This window comes from Xenopus tropicalis, chromosome 8 (genome assembly GCF_000004195.4).
Source record: "Xenopus tropicalis strain Nigerian chromosome 8, UCB_Xtro_10.0, whole genome shotgun sequence".
Taxonomy (NCBI): domain Eukaryota; kingdom Metazoa; phylum Chordata; class Amphibia; order Anura; family Pipidae; genus Xenopus; species Xenopus tropicalis.
This window is the reverse complement of record NC_030684.2, coordinates 99,842,013-99,861,036: the sequence shown is the minus strand read 5'-3', so window position 1 is coordinate 99,861,036 and position 19,024 is coordinate 99,842,013. Positions and strand designations below refer to the sequence as shown.

Here is a 19,024-nt window from a genome sequence, read left to right as displayed (position 1 = left end):
AGCCAATCAATGACTGTTAGACTGTGATATGAGAAAATACATTCATGACTGCTTGGTTTATAAAAAGTATAGATACCAAATATGCAATACGAAATCTGCTATAAAGTGATATTTGAAAGCTAAAATCACATATTTGGGTTTTATCTGGGACTAATATAAATTACATAATATTCTATTTCAATACAAATGGTAAATGCATTATGTAATGTTTTAAATATCCACAAAAGTACGATGTACAGGTATAGGACCAGTTATCCAGAATGCTCGAGACCTGTTTCCAGATAAAGAATCTTTCCATAATTTGGATCTCTCTTCTAGAAAATCATTTAAGCATGAAATAAACCCAATAGGCTTGTTTTGCCTCCATTTACGATTAATTATATTTTAGTTTGGATCAAGTACAAGCTACTGTTTTATTATTAAAGAAAAAAGGAAAAAGCTTTTTAAAATTTAAATTATTTGATTAAAATGGAGTCTATAGGAGATGGCTTTCCTGTAATTCTAAACCTTCTGGATAACTAGTTTCCATATAACAGATCCCATACCTGTACAAGAAGCAAAGGAGAAAAAACAATGATCTACTGTTCAATGTGATTGCATAATATACGCTGAGATATCAATATATATAATAAAGATACAATAATAACAATATGATTTATATGTTGTTGTATCGCCAATAAAAAATATATCATTTTTCATATTGGTCTTCTTTCTTTTTTTTAATGGGAATATGTTGCTTGAGAGAGGAGAGATGTCACTGTCAGGCACTGCCATTATTGAAATTCCAGTATACTGGCCTGCTTTATGGGCCAGGTTTACTGTGGAAAGTAAAATAAATGCTTTGATATTATTAGAAAAAAATCTGGGGTTGTAGTGCTGGACCTGGTTTTTAGAAAGCAATTTGCAGGGGTCCAGTTAACCCTTTACAGCATATGTTTGATTGAATTTGCATTGGTGTTAACAAAGAAGCAAGTCATTGTCTGATGTTCACACCAAATAGTTATAGCCAGAATGTTCTAATTGCAGTTCTGCAGATTGTACTGTAATAATAGCATAGTGTAATAATATTATTATTCACTTGTTAATAAACACTATAACTATTGCTAGTGTTTAAAGTAGATTTTAGTGAGAACAAAGCTTATTTTGTGATGCACAATCTTTGCAGAGCATGCTTTCATGTAATCCTGAGTTGTCCTATGTGGGTGCCTTATATGTGCAATGAGGTTTTGTCTGTGTTTTGCCCTGTGTGTAGGAATTGAATTTGGAGAATTAGCTGATCGAAGACAGTTTAACAATAAAAGCTATCACAACAAATGGTCACACATAAATTTGCCATTCAGAAATTAGAAGGCCAGCATTGGCTTACAATTGCTGTGTGACCCTCTGCGCTATCCTTTCCATTATCTATGTCACATGAATAGGAAGTCAGTTTTGAATAGCACCACACTTCTTATAATTTAAAATGCCTTTATTGCAGATTTTAGGGCATTACAGCAACGTTTCGAGCCCTATTATGCCTTGTATCAAGCTCGTATGAATATTCAAAACCTGATTGGCTGATGACCATGAGGTGTAATAATAAAAACAGTAGCAATATCTAGTGGGTCCAGAAGTGTAGTATGCAAAACATGTCATCTTATCCCAGGTTGGTTGATTTTGCTACTGGTCACTAGTTTCATCACCGAAGGCCATTATTAAATCAAGAAGCAGATAGTTAAGCACTGTTGTATCTGTAGCTATCTATGAGTGTGAAGGAAGAGAATATACACAAGGAATGCCTAGACTTTATTAGTACAACCTTTACTTTTTTTTGTAAAGTTATTGCATTAAGGTCTACCACCTCAAGCATTACCTGCCAATGAAAACTGAAGGTTATTGAGCTACAATAAAAGAAAACAGCCCATTTTCATTAAAAAATCTAAAAAATAAAAATGGTGCCCAATTGGTAACCAGATCAACATTTACTGGTTGATAACAATCAAATTTTTAAGCATCCGACATGCAAGCACAGATACTGGTAGATAATAGATTTCACAGATGGGTCCATCTACTTGCTGCCATGCAAGCACCTTGCAGCATAGCTGTGTCCACTGCCATTTGCGCACCTTACTGCATTTGCATTGCAAATTTTTAGCACTAAATACTCTATTTAAACCTGACACCAGTGATTTGCCCTTGTCCAAAATAGTATCTAAACTGCTACAGAAACTGCTAAAGCGTTATTGCTATTTGATCAGTCTTTTTTTTGGATTTTGACCATGCCTTTACTCTTGGTCATGAACTCCAGTGTTTTGATTTGTCTGTTCCCTTGACTGGCCATGAGAGAACAGTGATTCAAGGCCTTATATCCTCTGTGACCTTGTCATTGCTCCTTCAGGGATTTGCCTTATCTACAGTTCTTGCTACAGTTCAGGCTGAATTTCAGGTTGCCTTCAGTTGTTTCCTACAGCCCATCAGAATTCTTTCGGGCAGGCAGCAACTATCAGAATCAATGAACAAACAAAGCTTAAAGGGGATCTAAACCTTAAAAAAATCAACTGAGCTAAACTCAAACTTCTTCTCTGAGTATGTTTGCAATTTACTTTAAATTATATCAGTAGTTAAATAGGGATATGTAATAAAATGCACTACTGCCCAGCAGCAGTAACCCATAGCAACCAATCAGCAGGTAGCACTTACTGGCTACCTGTTTAAAAGCAGACTTATTGGTTGCTATGGTCTACTGCATTGGTACTGCATATGGTTTACTACATACAGGTCAGTCCAACACATTTCATGTGGTTATACGCTATGCTTCCTTGAGGATAAGATTCATCTATACTACTTACTACACAATAGTTTTTATTTAATGTGTGCTTTCTTGTAGTTCTACTACTTTTATATCAGCTCTCAAGAAGTCAGCAATACAAAAAAATTAACTATACAGGAAGTACATAAACAGGGTCTTTAATGCTCAAAAAGGACTGGTATAAAGAAACAGAGTTCCTCCCTAAGGAAGAACACTGTTAGTGCTCGAAACGTCAGATCTTTTTCAATAAACACGTTTTGTTTTTTCTTAAGTCCCAGTGTGTGCGGCACTCTGTTCCTTTATTGCTAATTTTGGCCAGCACCCAGAGCATTAGATTTTCTGAAGGGTGCGCTGTTTTTTCTTTATATTATATTATATATATATATAGATTGGGTATATTGTAAACTATGAGCTCAAAAAACAATAAAATTAGAAAATGAATTTGCAAAAGTGATCAGCGATACACTCTGAATAAGTTAACATCAGTTCATTTTGGAAATGGTTTTGATCCACTTGAGCTTTTGCCCCAATCTTTGGCCTAGATATGAATTTTGCTGTTGCTGCCGGCCCTTGGATGCCGGCCTGTTCTTTATACCTAAACTCTTTCCCTGACTTTGACTCCAGGGCACTGTCTCTGCAACCTTCCTCTTCTGGCTGTCTTAGGGAATCTTCATAGAAGTTTACTACAGAATGTCTGCTGCCCCTTATGGTGACTGGTGAATATGGGCTGCTGTGAAGCTCTCAGGTAGGAGGCATACATAAACACACAATGCTGCATGAAAAAAAGAATGATTTATTACAATATATTATGGAAAATTAGAGAAAATAGTAATCTATTTTGTCTCAAAAACATCCACTTCAGAACAAAATGTACAGATGCAATTAAATAAATTACCAACCTAAAAATGTGGAATAATCATGACTTTTCTTGTCATTAGAATATACATTTTCGTGAAGGGGAAAATTCATTAATTCATTCAAGTTTTTTACAAAGAAATTCTGTTTACTGTCACACAGTCAAGTTGCATTTCTAATGCATGCAACTGGAATGACCCAGAAAAGAGTTACCAATGGAGTATTCAGCAGCAAGACAACAAAAAATAGAATCTTCAAGACCTGATCATTCAACAGGTCCCTGGAACTTGAAGAATATTCATAGGCACAATTCAGCACAGGATACATTGAAAGGTAACATTATCTTAAAACCGTTTTGCCATGTTTTTGTTTCTTACAATAATAACTGAACAACAAATGTAACATTTTGTCAAATGTGTAATATATATATATATTGGTGTCCAGTAAGCATTAGCAGATATATTGTCATGCACTATAAACATAAAAATAAATAATAAAATAGAATCCAAACCAATTCATTACAGTGCAATTGCAAAAAATCACCACATTTTTATATCAGATTTGGATGGAGATGCGGTTGGTCACTTTGTTCAGTTTGCTTTTGTCCCATTTTCTGGTCAAGTATACAATTCTTAACTTGTAAACATGGGTCTTAGCACTGAGTAGATAAAATGCTATTGAATGTAATGCAAATCCAAAGTGATATGCTAAAACAACATTATCTTCAACAAAACCAAGGATTTTTCTTTTTAAATTATATAATTTTCTTTTTGTATATGTGAGTTGGAATAACTGGCCTTTAAAAGGGGAAGGCTGAACATGAGAACAGTAAAAATGGCGCTATACGTCCCCTTTAAATTTAGAAAAGCTGTTATTAAAAACTAAAACAACTACCTAAACATAATTAGAAGAAAATTCACGTAGCTATTATTTTCTTATGTGTATTCTACATATTTTGTACAGGTATTGGATCTGTTATCTAGAAACCTGTTATCCAGAAAGTTCCGAATTACAGAAAGCCTATCTCCCATAGAATCCATTATAAGCAAATAATTCTAACTTTGAAATTATTTTTTTTTCTCTGTGATAATAAAGCAGTACCTTGTATTGATCCCAACTAAGATATATGGGTTTACTTAATGTTTAAACTATTTCTTAGTAGGGTATGGAGATCCAAATTAAGGAAAACCCCCAGGTCCCAAGCATTCTGGATAATAGGTCCAATACCTGTACTTCATGAGTATCAGTCAGGAGTTAATTTCATGCAAGGAAGTAAGTCCAAACCAAAATAAATTTTATGTAAAAGTGTGGCACAATAAAATATTGAGAGATAACAGATATACTGTTAAACAGGGACTTATCGATGAATGTGAATGATAAAGCCATTTGGGGGGTAAAATTTTTTTAATGTAGAATAAGATGCATCATCAGAGCGTCCATCAGTGTCAGGTTGTTTCATAACTGCTCTTTGGCTCCGCTACACTCACAACACAGTAATCATACTCACAAGTGATCTTCAGATGATTTATTTGCCCAAATATATACACAAAAATATCTTTTTAAGGTTACCTGACAGATTAACCACATTCATTGCATGAAGAAGTTCTTAAACATTTTCTTCAATTTGCTAGATACAATAAAATCTCTTTAACCTAAGCTGTGGAAGGGTCAAGAAGCAAAATAATATTCTAATATATACTTTATTATAATACAATCAAGTAAAAATGCTCTATGAAGAAGTATTTGTGGAACCTATCCTTCCCTGAATACAATGGAAGGCAAATAATTAAAACATTTGGTGAGAATACATTCTAATAAAGGCAAACCTGCTGTTGGAAAACTTTTGGCACTACATAAGAAAATACTGCTTAAGATATACTTCTAAAAGTTTTCATAATTTGTCTTCAAATAGATCTTGGATATATCCTTTATTTAATTCCACCTAAGATACACAAAAGGCAACTCACTAAGGGTTAGCAGAAACTAATATACATTCCTGTGTTCATTCACACCTCCCACATTGGTCTATTTGCACCTGGATCAAGTGCCTGTAGTTATCAGGGATGGGTCTAAATTTGTTGGTACAAAGGGTGGAACTCTAACAATCTACTGATTTTTATTGAAGTCCCTTGCATGCATTAAGCTGAAAGTTCAACCAACGTTTCAACCAACTCTGATTCTATAGCTAGAAGCCAAAATATGGATGTGCTATAGAAGTCTATAGTATCTACAAGCCATTGTCATCATCCGTTTGGTATTGCATGAAACACAAGCATGGCCATCCTTTTAAAAAAAAAAAAAAAAAAAAAACTACACAATTTCCAGAGCACAGCTTATCAATCATCTATAAGCTATAACATTCTAAAAAGGAAAATATCACAGAGACTGAGTTAGCTCATGAATGAGGAACCTATGTCCCTATTTAAATATGTGAAAGGTATTCCTACTCTGCCACATAGTGTTACCAGACCTATCTGGTAGCTTATTGGTCCCTATGAGCAGTCTAAATAATGCTGATTTCTGACCAAGCTGTCAGGTTTAAAAATCCTGCCAGGGGCTGCATCAACAGCCTGTTGTGGTTCTCACCTATTTCTTACCTCAGGGGCCAAGGGCGACGCAAATTAAGGGGCTACATACCGCCCAGCCGCACCTGAATGTTCCTCAGATCTGGAACACTAGGGATCGGGCACACAGGAAATTTTGAAACTACGAGTGCCCTGTCCTCTGTGCTGGGGAAGCAGGGACATAGGATGCGCGTGCGATGCTATGGTAGGAGGGGGTGGAGGCGGGGGCGACATAGGATGCCGGCCTATGGGCACCCTCAGGGGAAATGCACCCTTGAGGCGCATTTATAAATGGCTACAAAGAACAGTTAAATTATATTTTCCCCACTGAGGCAATGCCAGTAACTGAGGTGCACCCATTACACTATTAAATGCCTGTATTAGTGCCGATTATCCAATTAACCATATAGTCATACATACAGATCATCTCTGATTTAAGTGGCACCAATCTCAAAACTGAATGCAAGAAATTAGAGCTTGACTAGCCTTCGCTGCTGTTTATAAATTATCTCCACAGTAATAAAATATAAATGTCCTAACTGGCCCCCACTCTCTGAATTCTGTGCTATATTATTTCTTTACCAGCCAAAAGACCAGTAGAATATAAGCCACTAATACACAACCAAGAGTGTTGAAACCATAAGTACCATATAGCCGTATTTTATTGGCTAAATAATAGGGAAGAAGGTTTAAAATATAGGTAGGACAGTATTTTTTCCAGAAAAGATGGCAAGCGTATATAGGTATGGGAAAATTTGACCCACCAGGGGCTATTGTTTCCCTCATCCATTTGCAAGGTAATTGGGGGACTACATGGAGTTCTAAAAAAAGCTAGATAAGTTGTAATTGTTTGACTGCTGTGAAAAAAAGGAATTACATAATAGTTTCCCAAAACTGTCAGAGTATATTCAATGCAGAATCAGCTGGAAGTTATACATTAAAATGCTGAACAAACACTGATTGTCATGTATCAAACTTTCTATATGTATCAGTGACCTTAATCAAGTATCTAGAAAAGAAGCTGGTGAAGAAATAACTGGATTATACTTGATAGATTGAATCTCTGACATGAAGAATAATAACTCTGTTGCACTATTAAAACTGCAGCAGTACTTCAACTGGCCAAATAGACAATGCGCATTATTTAAAAAAAAAAAAGAGAAAAGAAAGAAAATCTAGTTGGCCCAAATGGACTTTAAGGTTTTAAAAAACCATGGTGTCTAAATAAAGAATTATCTTTTTGTGGTGTAGATGAATATGATTATTACATACATGGATTAGAAAACCGAGTGCCTTAAAGGAGTACTCTAACAATTAAACTAATATTTACACAATCTCCGTTCTTTAAAGCAGGGGCAATTGATACATTCCAAATGCAGCAGACAGGGTTTACATGAGAGCTTTGCATAATATCAAAAGTGAAATTTCATTTACAAAGACACCTCAAAATAAAGTGTAAGAGAAGCCTGGAGCTCAAAGTAAGTCTTTAAAAGTTATGTACATTCCATTTATGATACTATGATGTCCATTCAACAGAGAAATAAGTGCAACTGGTGCTAACATCCAACAAGTAAGTTATTTCCCGATGTAAGCTTGACATATATAGTTTATCCTTCTTGGAAAAAAGGTAATTTCTGAACAAACTAGTAGAATATTTTTTGTGTATGATCAGGTTGCCCATACTGATTACTCAGAATAAAATTACAATGGCTCAGTCTTCTCTCTGATGTCCTACAATCTGCTAAAGCATAGGCATAATTGCACCTACCATTTTAAGGAGAAACTCTGCCTATAGAAGCCTCTCCTTCCAGTAGGCAGGAAATGCTCAAAAAAGCAGATTTCTGTCTTCTACTGGCCTAAATAGTCCACACAAATCAAGATTAAAATTTAGGGATTAAAAAATGCTATTGATGCTGCTTCCATGTAAAGTTAAATGTTTATTGCTGTTTGTTCTAATGAGCTGTATTAGGACACAAGGATAAACCTCGGATATAACATTTGTACAAACTGCAGGGTATGATGAATGTGCACAACCTTTTACAGTTTTTTCTGATGTAGCAAGAGTATTTACATAGATGACTGTTCGAGACCTCAGTAATCTAAGCAAGTAGTTCCCCTGGAAAACCCATTTCTAATAAAGTACAATAACAAAGAACAACCCTTTATTTTCAGCAGTTATTGTAAACTAGCTCCTATATACAATGCTAACAGCTGGGGATAATGTGAGTTGAAGTTCTATATATTCACTCACTACTGAATGGATCAGGTTTAAATGAGCGTATTCTCTGAAATTCACTACTACCCTTTTTCTACGGCCATAACCTGCACTACAAATTAGTCCAAATGTCTTGACAAACTAGTGATGACTGATTTATCTTCAACTACTTTCCAAGAACAGTTAAAAAGGAAGAGCATCTATCATTTGTCTGAGGTGTTTCAGGTGGCATTGTCAGCTATGCCAAGAACAGGGGTATAAGTGATGTTTCTAGGTCAACACTGTGTCAAAAAAAAGCACAACCTGATTTATGTTTTGGTTCATCAAAGCACATACTTAGGAAAGCATAAGTATCTCACCTAACAGGTTCCAGCATACGTAATCAAGAATCAATTTATTCTAGATTAGTTGGTGACTCAATAAAATGTGAAAATACTACCTATGGGTATGAACACTTATTACCTATTAGGTCTCCTTAAAGGACAGCACAGCACATAGCATGACAAAGGCAAGCACAAGGGTACATGACTATATGGAAGCCTGAGCAAGACAAAATAAAGCATCCTTTAGTGATCAGAGTCTTTGAAATGGTTTGAAATTTAAAGCCCCTAGTGCAATGGCCCTAAATTTTAAGGACCCATATAGCGACCCAATAATATGTTTGTTAACCAGCAGCTTGGCAGTTTTCAATGTACCATGTACGTTAATGGAGCATGTGCTTAAAGAACAAACCACATACACTGGCAAAGTGAGCCAGTGACAGTCTTTTCCCCATCAGAACACATTTATTGTTCTGAAATTTGATGACAACCTATTCAGAAGACAAATATCTCAAAAAACACTAAACACTGAACTTTTATACATAAATTACTTACCAACATGTCAATGGAAACAGCAATAAATAAACTTTTCTTTCAATAGAAGGACAGAAAATGCTTCTAATGTACAGTAACTACGAATGCTAAATTTACCTATATACAACAGTGACACAAGGCTTAATGCCTTTACAATTGTACAGAAAAATGTTGGTTTTGGCAAGAAACAGATCACAATGCTTAGTTAGTAGCTCATTCACACATTCTACAACGGTCTTAAATTAAAAAAATGATAGATTTGTAAAGAGAATCAGTGCAATTAAGCTACAAGAGATACATTACATCAGTGACAGACACAGTAACATCAGATATTTCCAGCACTTCAGGTATAATGTTATGGCACATATCAATGAGAAAATAATAAAACTCTGTGCTTTAAAAGAACACAAAAAATAGAACGTTCAAGTAAATTTACCTCTATGCTGAACATGTGCTGGTCCACAGTGCTAGTGTTCTTTGACAAACATTCAGTCGCACAGCATAGATTATGTGCAATGCGATAAGAAATCTGCAGAAGCTGTTTTTTTTTTTTTTTTTGCTCAGGAAACCACAAGACTCAAATACTATACCAAAGCTATATTACATACAAAGTGAAGCAAAAAGGAACCATCAAACAATATATGTTTCTTCGTCATCCCGACTGAAACTGGATCCTGGGGATCTTGAGGAGCTGGAGCTGGATTTATGCATGTAATTTCTCACATGGCCAGGAGTTTGAGACTCTGTTCTGGCAGCTGAATTGTTAGTAGTCCTAGATAAAGGATTTGAAGTCAGGATAGTCGAAGATGTCTTTTTATTACTTGACGGAACATCTAGATGTCCAGAGCGGTCGATGATTGCATTTATAACTGGTAAGGACAAGGGAAAAAAAATAATTATTTTTAACAAGGAATAAAAATCTCAAGACCATCAGCTAGTACATATAAACTAATATAGTTCTATAAAATAAAGTGTTTTCTATACTCCAAGTAATGGACAAATACAACTGAAAAGTTGATATTTATATATAATAGTTATATATGTTATTGGATCTTTTTTTTTTTTAGTTTTAATAAATACATGATCAAATACAAAAATGTTGTTTCATTTGTTTAACTGGGTTTACGTCATCTACTTTTAGGACTTTTACTTTTCAAAAAGCTTAAGTTGTGTTTGGGGGGGGTTTCCCTTTAACTCAATGGGAAATGGTAGAAAAACTTTGCACCAGAGCTGCACTGTAGCTATTCCTGCTTTTGCTTTACTTATACCATTGCGCAGTGAAAATATTTAGTTTCATTATTTAAAGCATTTGCTAACAAAGAATAGTAATACCAAAACAAAGAATAGTAATACCAACCTTCCAATTGTTTCTGAACCCTTCTCAACTCTTTCAAGATAGAGCTGATTTCCTTAGAAAAACAAAAAAGGAAAAAAAGTCACCCAATGAACAACCTACGAACCAGATATGTAAAAGATTTGTTTGGGGGAATATAATAAAAGTTGTTAAAAAATATATACACTATACAAGATATGACTCCAATGAGAAGCACCACAGGTAGGGCTGGGTTTGTGATTCCCATCTAAAAAGTTGAAATGGGAATGAAAATAAGACTGGCTTCCATTTTGATAGCCGTTACTCAATAGCACTGCTCAAGCTACCACATACTTTGACTTTTTATCCCCATGATGGTAAATAACAAAAGGACATCATGTTAAATAGGGTTAGAGGAAGTTTCCCCATCAGCATAGAAGGGTTGCTGAGATGTAAAAGTAGTTAAATTAAGGAATCACCAGCGCAGAAAATTGGCAAAATGCAAGCACACTGGATTGCTCTGAAGCAAGAATGGACATATGACAAACAGCGATCTGGGAATTTGTGGGATAAACTAATCAGTTATTTACCTTATTGGATGTTTTAAGAATTGGCACTTCGTTTTCAGAGTTAATCTTTGCTTCAATTTCTTCCCAGTTCTTCTCTGTATTCTGAAATAAAATTCTGAAAAAATAGATTTTTTTTAAATTATAGAAATACTTTTTACTAAGTACTTTCTGCCAGCATCTCTATGTCCACAGAAAATGTCCAGTACCACCCGATGTTGCCCTCACAGGCTGCTAATGAAATTTTGCAAGCCAGTCATTGTGCATAGAGAGAGGCTTTAGGACTGGAAATGTAGTAGGTTGTTGCCATTAAAGTAACTGGCAGCCTTCATGGGTGCTGTCAGTGGTACTGAGTGTTTTCTCGCTGGAAAGTGCTGTGTGTGATGTTACCCTTAAACAAATTTCTTTCCATATATTAGATTTTCATTTCTTGGGATAGTTTCCCATTAAGCAGAATTAGGTTAGAATGACACCATAAAGTTAATTACCTAAGCTTGCCTGCATTGCACAAGTAGTGTTACATATACACTAAATATAACATCTTTTGACTAAGATAATAGTCTGGGATCCCTAATATAAATTATGCCATCTAGTGGCACAAATTTTAAAGTTATCTGTGTTAATAAAAGCCAATATAACAGATCTCAAGGGACTCAATTTCAATGACGTTAGACACAACAAAATAAAAAGTACTTAAAGGTGACCTACTTCATTTTTTCTGTAAGGACCTCAGTGTTTGCGCATATTGTATGTGATAAATGAGACACAGGATTCAGCATAAGATTGTCAAAAATCACCTGAAATAGAAAATGGTGCCATCAGTTCCCTCCTAAGAATATTCATTGATTACTTTTATTTATCATATCCTTGGCAGCGATTCCTCTTTTATTAACACCACATGATATGTAAATACAGCAGAAGACTGAGCTAAAGAATCAAGCACAGGGATAAGTTAGTAATAGTAACTAACTGGACTAAGGTTCAAATGCTGTGGCACAGGGTTCTGTACAGGTCATGCAGGATCATAGTAGGTGGATGTGGATATAGTGATAAAATGCGACTCCAGATAAATGCTTGGTGGAAAAGAATGAAGGCTAATATCAGATGTAGGGAATTCTAAATCTTCCCCGAAGTTCCAATTAGCTTAAACAGAAACCATGCCAAAGTGCAGAATGCTTTTCCACCCTAAAATGCAGTTGTTAGTGTTTTCAAGAAGAAAAGTGCTCACAATTGCACTTCTGTGCCATTCCTATTAAATAAGAGTTTATGGGCAAAACCTGGCATTTTCCCTGAAGGAAAGAGTCAGCAGGGCTTAGTTAGAAGCCTGAGTGTTCACAAGTGTGAGAGTCACCGTGGATGTGTGATATTCACTGGGGAGGTGAGAATCCCCAAAAGGCTGAGAGTGAGAGTCCCAGAGAGGGGACAAGTCTATAGCGCTATAGTATGCTATAGTACTGTGTTCCTGTGACCTTTATGTTGGGAAGGGTTGTAGAGAGCCTATGATTAAGTACCGTATGGTATGAAAAGTGTAAGGCTAATAGCATCATGTGTTAGTATAATAAACTTTTTTTTGATTTTTACTTCATTTTTCTGAGCTACTGCTGTACATTTCTCATCTTAATCCAGAGTGCCTGCCTTTCATTGTTTTGGATTTCCCAAGATGGCTCCCTTAAAGAAGAAGGAAAGGCTAACAAAGAGTTAATCTCAAGTTGCAGGCATACCTTCAGTTGTCTCAATAGTGCCCTTAAGTCTCCCCATATTTCACCTGTTCAGAAGATCAGAAGCCAAACAGGAAAAAAAAACGCTAAGCAGTGTAGAGAAGATTCCCATAATGCCTCACTCCTTCCCAGACTTGGCGACTTGTAGGCGACACTGTAGGCGGCGCATGCGCACACTTCAGGAGCATCTGGTTGCCATGGCAACACAGCGACGGAGAACTCTGTGACAAGCAGGTGGGGGGAGCGGGGAGGGTTTGTGGCATGAGCGGGGGGGTTTGTGGCAGGAGCGGGGAGTGGCGGAGGCTTTGTGACAGGAGCGGGGATCGGAGGGGGGGCTGGCTTGTGCTTTTCAGCCCGTACAGACACGCTGGACAAGATGGTGGTGCTGTTCACTGAAACAAGTATGTAGGTTCTAGTATGTGTATCTCTGTAAATTTTTTATTAGGCAAGCCAGAAATATAGCGTTTTTACACAGCAATAGTAGTACTATTTAATAGTGTGCTTAATAGGTTTTGACTTTCCTTCTCCTTTAAGCTGAAGGTCTTGGGCATGAGCACCTGGGCCCATCTATACTACGGGTGAGATTTCAACGAATTACAACTTATGAGCATATGTTTTCCCTGTGTTAAATTATGTTGGGAAGAGTTTGCCTGAAATAAACCTGTGTTTTTGCCAAAAAATGTGTTTTACCAGTCTCTTATGCTCCTGATCCTCTGCATAGCTGTCTACCATAGCTAAATTTCCCCCACAAACTACCCTGCATGTGTGTGCCATACTGTACCTGGCCTATGCTGGCTGTGTATGCCATACTCACCACGTAGGTCAGAAAATTCTGGCCCACAGTACCACAGAAGTTGGACAGCACTGCATTAAATAAACCAACGGGATTGTTTTGCCTCCAGCAAGGATTAATTATAAGAATTTTAATTATTTGATTTAAATGAACTCTATGGGTTCTATGGGTTGGTCTTCCCATTATTCAGAGCTTTCTGGATAATGGATTTGCAAATAATAGATCACATAACTGTGTATACAATACATAAAGAGACATGAATATCCTATATATCCTTATAAACAGTGCTTGATGTCATCAATTATAATCAGTGCTTAGTGATGTCAATTATAGTAATATGTAATGTATCCCTTGTTAAATATGAGAATATTTAAAGTTACCGTGGAGTTCCATGACCTGTATAAAAGCTTAAGGCTGAAGACCTCACTATACCATAGGCAAAAGCAAAAATGAAAAAAAAAAGAGTAAAAAAAAATTGCTAATTTGTAGCAAACTATTGCACCAGGGCTGGAACTAGGATGTACAGTGGCAGGGGTACCAGTAATCAATGGGGGAAAGCGAGCAAGTGAGTGATCTGCGGGACCGGGGTGGTGAGTGAGCAAGTGGTGGGAGTGCAGGAGGGGGTGCTGCCATGGGAGAAATTAGAGACTAATATTACAATACCAAAGGCACATGTAGATACCTCTTCTATGTTCCTAGCTCTTCTCTTTGATGGATCTTCTCGACTGTCATTCATATTCTGATCAAAGTCTTCAAGGCCTGTTGAACCTGGAGGAATCTTCTGGTAGTTCAGGCTTGCTTCTGGTATATGATGCACCAACTTTAAACAGAAAATAAGTGTCAGCTACTAGATGAAAACAACTTGCAAAGGTGTCTTCTGAAAATAATTTAGGTAAAACTTTGCTTTTTTAAACCTTTACTTCATTTAGCCATTGTATCATTTAGTTAACATTGACTTTATGACCATAAAAGAACACATAAAAAAAAATCTGCACATGTAATACATGTAGACCCCTATCTGGCATCTAGGCTTTGAACTCCAGGGGAATTAATGTTAAAAAGTTTAATATGCCATCTTACAACATCACTAGTACATGACATGATAGTGCTGACTAGCTAAGCCCCTACATGCACTTTGCTGTTTGCAGCATTAACCACAGAGTACACAGGAGGATGTAAAGAGGGTGTCATTTACTTTTGAGATAAGGTATGCCATTATCTATAAGGCGGATGTTCCATGAAGAGATTTAGTCACTCACGATAGATTTCTGCTACCGCAGGAGACTAACCTCTCCAAAACACCTTTCCAACGGCAACCATACAAATCGCTGATGGAAAGGCCTAAGCATCGCTTCAGTTTTCTGAAGTCAGGCATGTGGGGGCTTAGCTAGTTACCTGCAAGAGGAAACTTTTTGCGACTGGAAAATCAAAGCGATTGGCCTTTTTTACCAGCAATTCATATAGTTACTGGTAGCAGAATTCTATCGCAAGCAGCTAAATCTCTCCATGGGACATCAGCCTAAAAGGCTGAGACTTTCAGGGTCTCACCTGAAGCGGTTTGTGACAACTTTCAGTTATTGTTCTGTGTTGCTGAAAGCTTCCACAAGGCTCTGTCTTGAATATAATGATAATGAATAAAGCATCAGTTATGCTGAGAACTTTGTCTCAGAGTCTTGTTCTATAAGGTTCTGTTGAATGAAAAAATTACCAACACCCACAGGGAGATAAGTCGCCTGTGATAAATCTCTGCTACCACGGGTGACTAATCTCACCAAAAAGCCTTTCCACCAACAATAAAGGGCCTATGCATCGCTTCATTTTTCGAAAGGCGTGCAAAGTTTCCTTCTGCATCAACAATTACCTTTATAGCCTTCCACCAGCGATTCCATTTATTGTCAGTTAAAGAGATACATCGTGGGTGACTAATCTCCCTGTGGGATATTACCCTTAAATGATTTTTAAATAGTGAGGCCAAAATCCGACATTTATATTCTCTCATAAAGCAGACAATTATTCTGAGCAATATCAGTGTTTTTACAAACACCAATAAATAGGCAAAGTTTATGGTTTTTTAATTCATTGCAGGGAAACAAATATTTTTTATAGCACCTCACTTAAAGATTTAATTAGGTCAGCTAGTAGTATTCCATGTGACTATAACAGGAAGACATGTTTTAAGTGGAGGGCAAATGGCTACCCACGAATCAATCACTGTCTGCCAGACTATTATTTACCATGTACTGTGTCAAATTACCACTTAGGTGATGAACAGTTTCTCATATTTTATAAACAGCAGATTGTGATGTTCTATTCCATTATACTGCTATTCCATTATACTCTTTGCTCTTGTATACTGTTTACAGAGTACCCTTCCCAAATATACAGTAAATGGCATATAAAACTTACTTATTATAAATAAGATGTTTTAACTGCAACAAAATGAAAATTGAAATGCAAAAACACATTCTCCCATCATACAAAATGTAAATGCAGAAAGGAAAAAAGATTTAAAGTATATTATAAAAGGAAAAAAATAAAAAAGATGCACCTGTGATGAGCACGTTCGTTGTAAGGACCGTTTAATTATCTGTGGCAAGAAAAAAAGATGGAGAAATGAACAAATGGAAACAAAGCAAAAAATGAAATTTATCACTACTTCAAGAGATGTGATTATGAAATAAGATCAGTTTGGAGAAGAGAATTTCATCATAAATGAAACAACCGTGAAAGTGAGTGATATCTATATTATCTATCTATATCTAAACCAACCAGACCCGCAGACCCTACAAAACTAACTTCTAGGGCCCTAGAAAAATAAAAAGTTGTAGAGTGTCCTGCATTAAAGTCGATTTTAAATGTTATTTTTAAAGGAGAAGGGAATGTTAAATCACTAGGGGGTGCCAAATGTTAGGAATCCCACTGGTGATTATAATCACTAACCTAATACCATAAGCCAGTGCTCCTGTTGACATAAAACTGTACCAGCCTGAGGTACCTCTGTGCAAGCACCATAGAGTGATCCTCTTCTTTATTCTTCAATGGCCCCGGGCCAATGCATGCTAAGCAGAGTTAGAAGGCCATCATTTTTGCTAAAGTTTGGCATTTTACTCTACTGCACATGTGCAACTCATGAAGAAAGAAGCAGGAAGACGATTGATTCAAGGAGCTTGCTAAAAAGTACCCTGGGCCAGTGCCGTTTTTTGCTAACAAGAACAGGTAAGTGACTGTCACAGTAATTGACTATTACTTCTACTTTTAATCTAAAATCTTACTTCTTTAAAGCTCCCTTTTGGCTGTGTTGGAATCCTGAGGGTTAATAGGTCATTGTAGTTAATTCTTGTTTTAAAAACTACTGCAAAAACAGTAAACTGCACCAGGAATTAACAGTTAATATGTGGCGAAGAAGACTCAAAATATATTTCCAGATTTAAGAAGAAAATACATAGAAATGTAATTGATGTAAGTAACTGATGGAAATAAAAAACATAAAACAACACACCACTGGAGGTTTTAAATATACCCCAGCCCAGATCTTTCTTTGAGTATTACATCTAAATAAATAATCTTGAAAATGCTTTACCACTCATCCATGCAACTTCTTCAAGTTCAGTGGAAAGAAATGCTGCTAGCATACAAACAGTTAAAATGAATCCAGTTGTCATAATCCTATCAACATGGTGCCACCAAACTCACTGAAACAGGCGGTTAAAGAAATGATTATCTCCATAAGCAACTTTCTGCCATGCAATTCATTAAGACTGCCCTGAAACAGGCCTTTAGACCTTGTGCCATTCTTTGGGCATCCTCATGGGGGGCTGGCCCACTATCTGGTTAATTGATATAAAAACACCAAGCTAAAGGTGTTTGTAATATTTAACTTGAGGGTGTATGCAACTTCTTCTATAAGCTTTCCTATGCTATTTTATCACAATAATTAAAACCAACAGTCTTGTAACTTAAGCAACTAGTATTAATGTGGATTCATGGCACTATGGTGACTGGAGTACCCACTATGTTACACTTAGGACAATGACAGACAGAACAAGCGTCTTGTCCTTCTAGGGCTTATCAGCTAGAGAAAATGCTCAGAGTCACCCTTTCATTTACCAGAGTGGTAATTGCCCGATGTGTGAATAAAATGCATGGGACCTAGCGATAGCTATTCGAGTAAATGAAGTGCCCTAATGTTTTGTCTACCTTGAAAATGCTTGTAATCACTCTGTCTGACTTTTTTTTTTTATTTAAATGTTGTACATGCCTGTGAATTTCCTGAATAAATCATTTGGATAAGTGGTGAAATGGTCTTAGTTTAGGTCTAATTAGCAAATGCAGTTGATTTAGATTTAGCACTACAACATTTACAAAAATATATATTTTTAGCACCACACATTACAACGCATAGCTAACCCTCTCAGTACGAAGGAGAGGACATTTAAGTAATGTACCAAAGTGCCATAAGATTCTGAATTGATGTAGGCTAAATGTCCAGTGATGGAGGCCCTTCCATTGCTGAACTTTTAGTTTTAGGACACAGAGACAATATATTGGGCAGATCCGCAGTACTATTAAGGAGATATAAATATTACACAGGAATACATTTTTAGGTCACCTTTTTTATTTATTTGTTTTTTATTATTATTATTATTTATTTATTTTAAATACTGGATGGAAAACTGCTCAGGTTCTGATAAACAATGACATTTGGCTGAATAAACATCTTTAGGAAAAGTTTTTTACAACTGAACCACGGTTTGCTTGCCAGGAAGCCATTGGTGCAAATAGATATCCTCTTCCCAATAACCAAAGATGTATTTTAAAGAAGACAACAGGGGGTTGAGAGGACTACACATTTGTCTTATGTTAATTTCTATAAAGCAAACAAATGCAATTTTAAGCGAATCTAAACTAAGCCCTGCATAACAGTAACAGGTTGAAGCTGTAATATTAATTTTCCTGCACCAGATCACTGACAGCTGCTGCAATGATTTTTGGCACCATAATTAAAAGCTCCAGTCTGTATTGCTGCCATTTGGACCAATATTTGATATACAACAACAGTTTACCCTGTCGAACCAGGGGGTGGCAGCAATCCCTTCCTATCAGTCACATATGATGCTGTATTTTCACATGGTAATGTTTTTTTTCTTCATAGCTTCCTTAATAGACAGAGGCAGCATTATCCTGCTCTGGTAGATGAGGCAATGCCAACAATTAATGGTTGCAGACCTGTGTTTGTGGCCAAACAGTGGAACAAACCATGTATTTATATGTTTAGGGTGTTACCAAAACTGATGATTTCGGTAATATATAGATTACACACCACAAGTTTCAGTGAGTCATGTTTTAATTTATGGTAAAT

General features: G+C 36.3%; 1 protein-coding gene across 5 annotated transcripts in view; it reads right to left on the bottom strand.

Moving 5' to 3' along the window:
• Positions 1 to 3,561: 3,561 nt before the first annotated feature.
• Positions 3,562 to 19,024, bottom strand: part of cep170b (centrosomal protein 170B) — a 58,875-nt gene continuing 43,412 nt past the window's right edge. Inside the window, exons 16-21 of one of the 5 annotated variants that reach the window (XM_031890592.1) lie at positions 16,214 to 16,252; positions 14,348 to 14,485; positions 11,863 to 11,951; positions 11,179 to 11,272; positions 10,634 to 10,685; positions 3,562 to 10,145 (exon numbers count right to left, since the gene is read on the bottom strand). In XM_031890592.1, coding sequence (XP_031746452.1) covers positions 9,907 to 10,145; positions 10,634 to 10,685; positions 11,179 to 11,272; positions 11,863 to 11,951; positions 14,348 to 14,485; positions 16,214 to 16,252 — 651 coding nt within the window. In that variant the 3' untranslated portion in view covers positions 3,562 to 9,906. The remainder of the gene's footprint in view (positions 10,146 to 10,633; positions 10,686 to 11,178; positions 11,273 to 11,862; positions 11,952 to 14,347; positions 14,486 to 16,213; positions 16,253 to 19,024) is intronic. The other 4 variants (XM_031890594.1, NM_001079255.1, XM_031890595.1 and 1 more) reach the window with 4 other exon arrangements.